This window comes from Lissotriton vulgaris, chromosome 11 (genome assembly GCF_964263255.1).
Source record: "Lissotriton vulgaris chromosome 11, aLisVul1.2, whole genome shotgun sequence".
Taxonomy (NCBI): Eukaryota; Metazoa; Chordata; class Amphibia; order Caudata; family Salamandridae; genus Lissotriton; species Lissotriton vulgaris.
This window is the reverse complement of record NC_141699.1, coordinates 6,467,417-6,480,318: the sequence shown is the minus strand read 5'-3', so window position 1 is coordinate 6,480,318 and position 12,902 is coordinate 6,467,417. Positions and strand designations below refer to the sequence as shown.

At 50.5% G+C, this 12,902-nt stretch overlaps 1 protein-coding gene across 1 annotated transcript in view; it reads left to right on the top strand.

Annotated features, from left to right (window-relative positions):
* The window catches only part of TXNRD2 (thioredoxin reductase 2), a 342,307-nt gene that overhangs the window by 185,440 nt on the left and 143,965 nt on the right, over positions 1-12,902 (top strand). Inside the window, exon 8 of the mRNA XM_086942637.1 lies at positions 612-786. Within this exon, the coding sequence (XP_086798763.1) occupies positions 612-786 (175 nt within the window). The remainder of the gene's footprint in view (positions 1-611; positions 787-12,902) is intronic.

The following is a 12,902-nucleotide window of genomic DNA, read 5'->3' as shown; positions in this document are numbered from 1 at the left end:
CATTAGATCTACACTGAGCTTAATTTGAAAAAAAAAGTGCCAGAGCCCTTGTCAGGAGGTCACTGCAGCTTGCTCCACCCATTGCCCTGCCAGCGCGGCCAATAACAATTCAGACTATTCCAGGCTCCCAGAGCTATGAGAAAGGCTCGGGAGGCAGCTATTTGTCGTTTTTAATATATATTATGTTAAAATAAACACTTGTTCTGCTCATCTCTAAATTAGACAGAAAGCACCACCATGTGGCAGCTGTCATAAGTCCCAGTGTTGACAATTAAGTGCCAGTGCCGAGCACCGGAAAACACCTGCTCAAATCAAGCACAGGCTCTATACTGTTGTAGTGCGGTGCCTTTATTACCAGAGTCTCCATGGTGCTGCTGTGCTAATCTTTTCGAGACCTGCAATTGCCATCTTTCGGAACAACTATTCTTTAAAGTTTGACTTGTAAATGTTTTGCAGAACATTTTAAAGTTTGCATTTTTTTACCATGCGCCCACCATCCATACAACCTGATGTGTCTTGCTATAAGATCTACCCCTAGCATACAATTGCTTTTAATATTGCTAGACATTAAACTTTGCTTTTGCTGTGTTAATTTCCCTCTGTCTTTGCAGCAAATGGCGGCGCTGGTGACAGATCACATGAAGTCCTATGGCACTAAGTTTTTATGGAAGTGCACCCCTACCAGAGTACAGAAGGATAAAACTGGCAGACTCCGGGTGACGTGGCGGAACCTGGACTCCGGCGCGGAGGAGTCGGAGACGTATGACACCGTGATGTGGGCTGTAGGTAAGCGCTGTCCTTTACTTCTCGTTGTTGCTTGTCTCAGGTGTTGCATGTAGGTTGTGTCTGAACCTGACCTGCCCTGGACACTGGGTCCTCACACACACCATGATTTATCAGTCTGCTGGTGGAGCTGACTCTGGAGTGACAAGTGTCACTATTTGCAGCAATGGACTCTCATACACCTTGAGAAAGAGGCTATTCACATGTGATTTGAAAGAAAATGCACCTGTTGTGTTTTTGGGCGGCCATCCAGTTTTAGCATCTCATTTTGGCCAGTTTCAAAATCGATTGTTGACCTTGAGTTGCCCATATCATAGGTCCAGTGCTTAATTTGTAAAAGATTAAGTGCCAGGGTTCTGACCAGGAGGCCACTGCAGCTTGCACCACCCGTCGCCCTTGTCGTCGCTGCTCAAACAACTACTAACCATCTCTCTCGCATATAAATGCGACAGTTAAGATTATTTCAGGTCCCCAAAGCTGAAGGAATGGTTGGGAAGCCAGATTTTAACAATTCAAACCCCTTGCGTGCTTATGACGAGCCCAGCTCGCCATGAGGCACAGTGGAGCTGTGCTCATGACGAGCTGGGCTCGTCATAACGGCCGCTATACTCCCCTGAGCAGCGAATTTCACACCTGTGCTGACGTTCTACGGGAGTGGGCGGAGTCATGACGAGCCCAGCTCGCCATGAGCATAGCTCCACCGTGCCTCATGACAGCTCGTCATGAGCATCGCGGCCCCTCCCCCCCCCGCACCGCGGGGGAATTACCCCCGCGGCGAAGGGGTTCATGTATATTGTATTCCTAAACTGCAGTTGTTCTGCTTATCTCTAAATTAGATGAGCAGCACCACCATGTGGTGGATTGTTCTAAGTATGGTGTTGACAATTCGGTGCGAGCACCGGAAACCAATTAAGTGCCGGTGCTTAGCACCAGAAAGACCCGGCTCAAATTAAGCACTGCATGAGTCCCAGCTCCTTTATCCTTGTTTTGTCATCTGCAAGCCGTCCTTTATTCAGTGCAGATTCCAAGGGCAGCTGATTCCGAACATTGCATTTCTCCCAGGATTTCCCTCTGACCTTAGTTTAGGCTGGAACGGTTGCTAGTGCATCAGCTCAGGAGACAGATTCAAGTATTCCACTGCTACTCACTTGGGTGGGGTTCCGTAGTGAACTCACAGTGGAGTATGGTGACGCCCTGCTAGGTTTTGGTTAGCAGTTGATCCAGAATTGGTAGTTTCTGGTCTCACAGATTCAGTGTCTGACCTTTGGGGCTCCCCGCTGTCTGTGGCCCACAGGTACCCTAGACTGAAGCACTCTTAGAACATTTAAAGGACGCAGGGGTTTGATAAAAGTGCCTCCTGAATATCCCTAAACGATGCACTTGAACCGGCTCCCCACAACCTGGTAGCTCAGTTTTGACCTAAATCATGGGTCTCCATCCTGAGCTACTAATATTAGTGTTGTAATAGTGAGCACATCGACAAGCTTACATTAGTGTCCGCCATATGCAAAATTGCCACCCCTGATCAACTTAGTGCATCGGGTTTTCAGCAGTAAGATAAAAAAGCATTTGTCAATTTGGAATGCCTTTGCGCGGGCATTACACAATAGTCAAAGCTGCAACTCCCCTGACACTAAGGTAATTATATTAGAAAAGAGCCTCCCCACTGGCCAAAAAGATTTATCTCTCAAACAGCAGCTTTACATATTTTGTGAAAAGTCAACCATTTTTTGACTTCAAACACCTACTTAGGATTTCTAAAAATTCACACTTTTTTGTCTGGAATACATACTTTTCAATTTTGCTCTGCATATATTAATTCAGCCAAGCCCAAACTTCTAATTTACTAGGCTCAGCTGCACACAGGGGGAGCTACTTAGAGGTAGCTAGAGAGCAACCAGCATCTCGTAAGGTACTCATTGGAGAATTGTGACCTGAACAAAGCTCTGCCAGGGCACATGGATCTGGCCTAAGTACAATCTTCCAGGGTGCCTCTGCGGCTGATCTCCATGCTCACTGACGCACATTCCTGCCACCTCAGCCTGGCACAGACCAGCCATGCCTGGGCCTCTTAGTCTGGCCTGGGCATCTCCGTCTGGCCTAAATGCACCTCTGCCAGCTGAGCTCCAAGCTCACCTAAGGACATCTCTGCCACATCAGCCTTGCATAGAACAGCCATGTCAAGGCATCTCAGTCTGACCTAAGTACACCTCTGTGTTGTGTTGTAATCAAAAAGAGAGAGGAGAACTAGGGAGGCTAGTCCGATTCCCTAGGTTCGAGGCATGTGGGCTGCTGAATTCATATCTGTGCATAGATCGCCGTCTAGTGTTGGGTCCGGATGATTGCACATTGTTGTCCTGGAAGAGTCTTCGAAGTATCACGAGATAGGTGGCTCCTCCCCTGGACTACAGTGCGCATGGGCATCGACTCCATCCCCAGATTGTTTTTTTCCGCCATTGGGTTCGGATGTGTTTCGGTTCCCTCTGTCGGAATCGATAGTTGTTTAACTTTCCTTACTTGAGACCAAAAGGTCTTTAGGATCTCGCGTCGGTATTGTTATCGGTCGGGTTGGTTATTCATCGGCTCCGATCAACTGCTGCCCTTCCGCGTGCTGTCGGCGCGGACGGGCCTACACGACGCTCCAGACTACTTCAACTTGGAACGAAGTCCATTTAAGAGGTGCCCAGTGTGTGCCTCAAAGTACCCGCACATCGACGTGCACCCAGTGTGCAACAAGTGCTTGTCGCCGGACCACGACGAGGCCAAGTGTATGGCCTGCTCCAAGTTCCAGTCGAAGAAGACTCTCAAGCTACGCCGGGCCGCAAGACTGCAAGCCCAGAGTTCGGCACCCCCACCAGCAAACATCTTTGAAGAGGATGTTGAAGACGACACCATCCTAAATGTTTCGGACTCTAACCCGGCGTCGGAGGGCGAGGAAGACTACGACGCGGGAGACGAAGAGTTCGAGGAAGTCGTCGAGGAGGTAGGGGACGACGACGGGGCCATTGCCACCGTGGAGGATAGCTCAGAGAAGGAGCATCCTCAGACTGACTCCGGGGTCAAACCCCATCATAAGGCCCAGGTCGAGGGATCGCCTTCGGGCCTTACCCAAGACCTCAATACTCGTCCCACGGCCCCACCTCCTGGCCCGGCCACGGACATTAGTGATGCGCCACTCGCGGTCCAGAAACCGAAAGTGAAGCCATCGGGGTCAACACCATCAGGATCGAAACCGAAAGTGCAAGTCGCACTGGTTGGGTCGAAGGCGCCGGAGACCTCGGCGCCGAAGAAATCCAAAATGGCTGTCGAGCTCAAGAGCCACGCCAAAATGGCCGATCCGAAGACCACGGTGCCGAAGCCTAAGGCTAAGACGCCCGACGCGGCGGCGTCGACGCCGAAGCTGGTCGACGCTCTAAAGAGTCGCGTTGACGCCAAGAAGGTCGATGACCATAAGAAGGCCCCGAAGAAGCGTCAGGACGACCCCAAGTCTATGACTGCACCAATCCCAGTCGAGAAAGCAAAGGGAGGTGCCGCGTCGGCTCCGAAGACGGCTGCTTTGGTCGCCGACCCAAATCCGGACTCGGAGGACTCGCTCGAGCCGATCCGGCCCTCCCCATCCCTCACCAAGAAGGTCTCGGAGTCCCTGCAGCGGATTCGGGAGGAGGCCGCGGCGACCGAGCCAAAGGACACTGTGCCGCACAAGCCTCCACAGAAGCCGGCAAAGGCGCAGACGCCGATTCACTTCACGCTACCGCCGAGAACGGCGCCGAAGGCCTTCACTCCGAAACATGGGGCCGGGGTGCCTTTAAAGCTGGTTTCAACGCCAAAGGCATCATTGGTGGCGCCGAAGCCACGGCATCAACCACTGGCAGACGAGGAGCGTCGAGAGGTCATCATCGACGCCAACACAGGCAAGCTCTCTCTCCTCAAGAGGAAAATCACCCCGGAGCCGGCGTTGGAACATTTCCATATTCCCCTTAAAAAGAAGTTGGACTCTGCCGGTGCATCTGCCCCTATGGAGCCGACATCTCCACAGGGTCTGGACCTCTCACCCACTCACTCTAACGCTGGGGAGGGTGACGGAGACGAGGAGGACGAGTATAATTATCCAGCATACTCGGACCCAGAGGATGTCCATGAGCCATGGTCTGCAGGAGGCGACCCTGAGAACCCTCAGTCAGGACACGAGCCGCAGCTTTTTGCTGCAAAAACTTCACCAACGGAGGACTCTGCAGCCTTCAACGCTTTAATTGAAAGAGCTGCGGCCAACCATGATGTCGACCTCCACGCCGACCCAGTGGATGTCGATTTTCTTTTTGACACTTTCTCAGTGGCTGAAAAGACCGTCAAGACATTGCCAATGCTCAAGGGTGTGCTAAAGCATGCGCCAGAGGTTTTCAAGGAGCCCACCCGGGCAAGAGTCATCAATCCTCGCATTGATAAGAAATACAAGGCAGCGCCCACTGACCCAACATACATCAAGGGACAGTTGCCACTGGACTCTTTGGTTGTCTCCAACGCACGTAAACGAGCCAATTCACAGACCACGGGTGATGCTCCTCCCCCTGACAAAGAATCAAAGGTGTTTGAGGCATCAGGGAAACGTATTGCTGCGCAGGCAGCCAATATATGGCGCATATCAAACACGCAGGCGCTACTTGCACGCTACGATAGGGCACACTATGACACCCTAGAAACACTTCTACAGCACTTGCCAGATCAGTATAAGGAGGGTGCGGAAATGCTGATTCAGGAGGGTAAACTCATTACCAATGCCTCCATCAAGTGTGCTCTAGATGTGGCTGATACCGCCTCACGAGCGATAAATACTAGTGTTCTGCTGCGCCGGCATGCATGGCTCAGAATATCAGGCTTTAAACCAGACATTCAGACCACCATCCTCAACCAAACAGTAAATCCAGACCACCTGTTTGGACCTGAAGTAGATGCCACACTTGAAAAGATGAAGAAGGACACTGACACCGCTAAATCTATGGGTGCCCTTCAGTCCCAGCAGTTTCGGGGTGGTTCCTTTCGCCGCTCCAATAACAGAGGCACCTCAAGGGGTCAAGCGTCACAATCCACACAATTCTATAAGACTAACACCCAATCCTCATATACCAACAAGGGTAGGGGTGGATACCGTGGCAACAACGTCAAGGGCAGAGGACGTGGAAATAACAGCTCCAGGTCCTCCACCGCCAGCAAACAGTGACGCCTTGTCACTGCCCCCCGACCACACAACACCGGTCGGGGGGAGACTCCAGCAGTTCCTGCCCGTGTGGAGGTCCATCACCACGGACAGGTGGGTCAAATCTCTTATTCAGTACGGTTATTGTCTGGAACTCACTTCCATCCCACCAAACATACCTTCAAAAAACCGTCCTATGTCCGGCGAGCACTTGCACTTGTTGCAGCAAGAAGTTCAGGTCATGCTGCAAAAAGGGGCAATAGAGCTTGTTCCACTGCAGGAAAGGGGAACAGGGGTTTACTCCCTGTACTTTCTAATCCCAAAGAAGGACGGATCTCTCAGGCCCATCCTGGACCTCAGACCTCTCAACATGTACATTCTGTCAGAGCATTTTCATATGCTTACTCTGCAACAGGTTCTCCCACTGCTTCAGCAAGGGGACTTCCTGGCAACTCTGGACCTCAAGGATGCATACTTTCACATTCCCCTGCATCCTTCACACAGAAAGTATCTAAGGTTCACCATTCAAAACCAGCACTACCAGTTCAAGGTTCTGCCCTTTGGGGTCACCACGGCGCCCAGGGTCTTCACAAAGTGCCTAGCGACAGTGGCGGCGCATCTCAGACGTCAGAACATTCACGTATACCCCTATCTGGACGACTGGCTCATTCAAGCAAAGTCGCACAGACAGTGCGCCGACCACGTGTCCCAAACCATTCACCTTCTGCACGATTTGGGATTCTCACTGAATTACCCAAAGTCCCATCTCCAGCCCGCTCACATACGGCAGTATTTGGGCGCGACCATAAACACCCTGGTGGCTACAGCACAGCCAAATTCAGTGAGGATCAACAGCATTCTATCGCTGATTCAAAAATTCAGACCTCAACACTCACTTCCAGCAAGAGTGTTCATGCAGTTGATCGGCATGATGGCCTCCTGCATCTCCATTGTCCCGCACGCGAGACTACATATGCGCTTGCTTCAGGAGTGCTTAGCACGTCAGTGGACTCAGGCTCATGGGCAATTGAAAGACCTAGTGTTGGTGAGCGGTCGGGCATACAACTCTCTGCATTGGTGGAATCCACAAAACCTTTGCAAGGGCCGACCGTTCCAGGAGCCTGTGCCACAGATTATCCTGACGACGGACGCCTCTCTCCAGGGTTGGGGAGCGCATGTACTCCACTACACAGTGCAGGGACTATGGACTTTACAGCAGAAGAAGATGCACATCAATGTGTTGGAACTGATGGCAATCTTCATGGCCTTAAAGGCGTTCAAAGTACATCTGTGCAACAAGGTCGTGTTGATCCGGACGGACAACATGACAGCCATGTACTACATTCAGAAACAGGGAGGGACACACTCTCCACAGTTGTCTCATCTGGCTCAGAGCATGTGGAAGTGGGCCATTCAGAGGAACATCTTTCTCATGGCAGAACACCTCCCAGGCAAGGACAACCAGATGGCGGACCTGCTCAGCAGGCACAGCCACCAGATGCACGAGTGGGAGATACACCCATCAGTACTCCAGCCGTACTTTCAGACATGGGGTCATCCAGAAATAGACCTGTTCGCCACAAGGGAGAACGCAAAATGCCAAAGCTTTGCCGCCAGGTTCCCACACCCGCAATCGCAGGGCAATGCGATATGGATGAACTGGTCAGGCAAATTTGCGTACGCTTTTCCCCCAGCACCCCTGATACCGCTGGTGGCACGCAAGCTCAGGCAACACTCAATGACCCTCATCCTGGTTGCTCCAACGTGGGCTCGCCAACCATGGTACACCACGTTTCTGGAACTGTCCGTGGTACCGCATCAAAGGCTTCGCCTCACACCCAGCCTTCTGACGCAGAGCCATGGCGACATTCAGCACCCAGATCCGCAACAGCTCAACCTGGCGATCTGGCTCCTGAAGTCCTAGAGTTTGGCTATCTTAACCTTCCTCCGAATTGCATGGACATCATTCGAGAGGCAAGAAAGCCCACTACTAGAGCCTGTTATGCGGCCAAATGGAAGTGGTTTGTCATCTATTGTGCAAACCACAACATCAATCCACTAGATGCTTCCATTCAGAACATCATCTGTTACCTGTTTCATCTGTACCAGTGTAATTTGGCATAGACTTCCATCCGCATTCACTTGTCTGCGATGGCCGCATACCTCCAAAATAGGCAGCACCTTTCACTTTTCAAGGTGCCTGCTATCAAAGCTTTTCTGGAAGGACTCAAAAGGGTCATTCCACCACGGACCCCTCCAGCTCCAGAATGGAACCTCATTGTGGTTCTTACAAGGCTGATGGGTCCTCCCTTTGAGCCACTACATTCCTGCGAACTTCAGTTCTTGACTAGGAAGGTGGCTTTCCTAGTAGTAATTACATCGCTACGGAGGGTGAGTGAGCTGCAGGCCCTCACAATTCAGGAGCCTTTCTTCCAGGTTCATGCTAACAGGGTAGTGCTTCGCACTAACCCTAAATTTCTGCCCCAGGTTGTGTCTCAATTCCACATAAACCAGACAATTGAGTTGCCAGTGTTTTTCCAAAATCCTGAGTCCCTGGCAGAGCGGATGCTCCACACCCTTGACGTCAAGAGGACACTAATGTATTACATTGACAGGACCAAGGATTTTAGGAAGACTAAGCAGCTTTTCGTTGCCTTTGCGTCACACCACAAAGGTAACGCCATTTCCAAGGCTGGTATTGCCAGGTGGATCGTGAAATGTATTCAGATCTGTTATGCAAAAGCTAAATGCACTCTTACAATTCCACCAAGAGCCCACTCCACCAGAAAGTTGGGGGCCTCTATGGCCTTCCTTGGAAACATTCCCTTAGAGGACATTTGTAGAGCAGCCACATGGTCTACCACACATACATTTACAAAACATTACTGTGTAGACGTGCACTCTAAACAGCAGGCAGCTGTAGGGCAGGCTGTTCTCAAGACACTTTTCCAAACTGCTGCAGCTGGCACGGGCGGCTGCCGCTAATGGAGGGACTGCTATGTATTCTATGCACAGATATGAATTCAGCAGCCCACATGCCTCAAACTGCAAATGCTACTTACCAGTATGCATCTGTTCTTGGCATGTAGGGCTGCTGACATTCATATCGCCCGCCCTCCTCCCCGGCGCCTGTAGCAGCTGCAGTGTTTACATGCATTTCATGCCATGGTCATCACTCACAAAGTTCACTCCATCTCGGCCACAATGGCTAAAAACAATCTGGGGATGGAGTCGATGCCCATGCGCACTGTAGTCCAGGGGAGGAGCCACCTATCTCGTGATACTTCGAAGACTCTTCCAGGACAACAATGTGCAATCATCCGGACCCAACACTAGGCGGCGATCTATGCACAGATATGAATGTCAGCAGCCCTACATGCCAAGAACAGATGCATACTGGTAAGTAGCATTTGCATTTATATGTTAGCAATCAATGAGAACTAGCTCTGGTTTAAATTGTTTGTATGTCTGCGGGTGGAGGAAAACCATTAGGTTTTATGAAGGCCCTCACCCACCAACCTAGTTGGTGGCATGCTTCATCATCGGGCCCCACCGAGGTACAGAGAGTACCTCAGGTGTGCTTCGAAGCCAGATTACTGCGGAGCGGGTTTTTTGATTCGTGAGGGTGCTGTGAGTGTGCTCTGAGTGAGGTGTAAAATACTCTCCTGGGTTTCCCAAAGGCTGTTTTAATGGTGGGCCCCAGGCAGTCAATAAAAACAAAGGCTTTCGGACGTGCACGGTAGGCTTATGGCCTCCGACGTCCTGTGCGGTCAACTAGTTTCAGCCAGGCCTTTTCTTCTACTGGCTTTCTCGTCAGGACCTTATATGTGTAGGGTGTTACAGGGGTTTGTATGAGTTTGTCAGTGCCCTGTGTGTAAAGCACACGCTACGGTGCTTATATGTGCAAGAGGTGTTTCCTCTTGAGTTGTACCTTGGGGGGGAGGGGTAAAAAGGACAGACATAACATTTAAGTCAAGGCTCCTTATAGCAGGCTAAAAGCATTCAGTGAGGCCTCGCTGGGTGCCTAGTAGTGACCACGGACAAGGCGATAGTGTTGGCGTCAGTGGCGGGCAGTGAAAGTGCGGCCGGTCTCACAATATGCGTAATTATATGTGAAATTAGGCCTAAGTACGGTAACCGGAGTTGGCGTAAACAGTGGTGAAGGAATAAAAAGCATTAAAATGGAGTTGCTTACACCTGATTTTAGCGAACAGCTCAGTATGGAGCTCAGCCGGGGGCCAGGACCATGTGCACTCTAAATTGGGGGAAGAAAATGAAAAAGGCTGTTGGGGGAGGGGGTAGTCTGGACCCAACAAGGTAACGGTAAAAGGATGCACACACAGACATGGTCTGGGGCAGCATGAATGGTGGCTGTACCGTTAAAAAAGTCGAACATACACCTGCATGCAAGTCTTTCTTCTATTTCCTCTACTACAGGCATCTCCTCGAGACAACAGGAAGCTGAACACACCCTGTTACACGTGCCCAGGCCAGAACACCTGACACAGCTAACAAGCAACACCTGGCTCTTTCTACTGGTATTTAAGCGCTCTCTACACTGAAGCTCACTTCTCACGGAGCCTCTGCCCGGACAACAGGTTCATTGCTGGCTCAGCGTCATCGCGCAGTACCTGAACTCGACTTTGTTAACGGTACAGCCAACATTCATACTGCCCCAGGCCGTGTCTGTGTGTGCATTCTTTTACCGCATACAGTATAGAACAGCATAGTGCTCCAACGTTTGATCCAGCTTCTTTTTCCTAAAACTGTGCTTTGGGGCATCACTCCCGTTCGCAGACAGTATAGAACCGCATAGTGCCCCAAAGTCTGATCCAGCTTCTGCTCCCTAAAACTGTGCTTTGGGGCATCGCTCCCCGCTCGCAGACAGCATAGAAGAGCATAGTGCTCCAAAGTCTGGTCCAACTTATGCAACCTAAAACTTTGCTTCGGTGGCATCACTCCCCACTCGCAGGGAGCACTGTAGAGCATAGTGCCAAAGTCTGGTCCAGCTTTTGCTACCTAAAACTGTGCTTTGGGGCATCACTCCCCGCTTGTAGACGGCATAGAACCTCACAGTGCTGCAAAGTCTGCTTCAGCTTCTTCTACCTAAAACTGAGCTTTGGGGCATCACTCCCCACTCGCAGACAATATAGAACCGCATAGTGCTCCATAGTCTAGTCCAGCTTCTTCTACCTAAAACTTTGCTTCGGTGGCATCACTCCGGCTTGCATACAGTATAGATCCGCATAGTGCTCAAAAGTCTAGTCCAGCTTCTTCTATCTAAAACTTTGCTTCGTTGGCATCATTCCCGGCTCGCATACAGTATAGTATCGCAAAGTGCACCAAAGTTTGATCTAGCTTCTTCTTCCTAAATCTGTGCTTTTACTGCATCACTCCCCACTCGCAGACAATATAGAACCGCATAGTGCTCCATAGTCTAGTCCAGCTTCTTCTACCTAAAACTTTGCTTCGGTGGCATCACTCCGGCTTGCATACAGTATAGATCCGCATAGTGCTCAAAAGTCTAGTCCAGCTTCTTCTATCTAAAACTTTGCTTCGTTGGCATCATTCCCGGCTCGCATACAGTATAGTATCGCAAAGTGCACCAAAGTTTGATCTAGCTTCTTCTTCCTAAATCTGTGCTTTTACTGCATCATTCCCCGCTCGCAGACAGTATAGAACCGCATAGTCTTCCAAAGTCTGATCCAGCTTCTTCTACCTAAAACATAACTTTGGTGGCATCAATCCCCTCTCGCAGACAGTATAGAACCGCATAGTGCTCCAAAGTCTGGTCCAGCTTCTGCTACCTATAACGTAGCTTTAGTGACAACACTCCCCGCTCACAGACAGCACTGTAGAGCATAGTTCCAAAGTCTGATCCAGCTTCTGCTCCCTAAAACGTAGCTTTAGTGACAACACTCCCCGCTCACAGACAGCATAGAACTGCATAGTGCTCCAAAGTCTGGTCCAGCTTCTAGTCCCTAAAACTTTACTTTGTTGGCATCTCTCCCCGTTCGCATACAGTATAGTACCGCATAGTGCTCCAAAGTCTGGTCCATCTTCTTCTACCTAAAACTTAGCTTTGGGGCATCACTCCCCGCTCGCATACAGTATCGAAATACATAGTGCTCCAAAGTTTGATCCAGCTTCTTCTTCCTAAAACTGTCCTTTGGGTCATCACTCCCGCTCGCAGACAGTATAGAACCGCATAGTGTTCCAAAGTCTGATCAAGCTTCTGCTCCCTAAAACTGTGCTTTGGGGCATCACTCCCCGTTCGCAGACAGAATAGGCCCGCATAGTGCTCCAAAGTCTGGTCCAGCTCCTGCTACCTGAAACTTTGCTACGATGGCATAACTCCCTGCTCGCAGATAGCATAGAAGAGCATAGTGCTCCAAAGTCTGGTTCAACTTATGCAACCTAAAACATTGCTGCGTTGGCTTCACTCGTAGACAGCAAAGTAGAGCATAGTGCCAAAGTCTGGTCCAGCTTTTGCTACCTAAAACTGTGCTGTGGGGCATCACTCCCCGCTCGCAGACGGAATAGAACCGCATAGTGCTCCAAAGTCTGATCCAGCTTCTTCTACCTAAAACTGAGCTTTGGTGGCATCTCTCCCCACTCGCATACAGTATAGAACCGCATAGTGCTCCAAAGTCTGGTCCAGCTTCTACCTAAACCTGGGCTATTGGGCATCACTCCCCGCTCGTAGACAGTATAGAACCGCATAGTGCTCCAAAGTCTGGTCTAGCTTCTTCTTCCTAAAACTGAGCTTTGGGGCATCACTCCCCGCTCGCAGATGGCATAGAACCGCATAGTGCTCCAAAGTCTGGTCTAGCTTCTTCTTCCTAAAACTGGGCTTTAGGGCATCACTCCCCGCTCGTAGACAGTATAGAACCACATAGTGCTCCAAAGTCTGATCCAGCTTCTGATC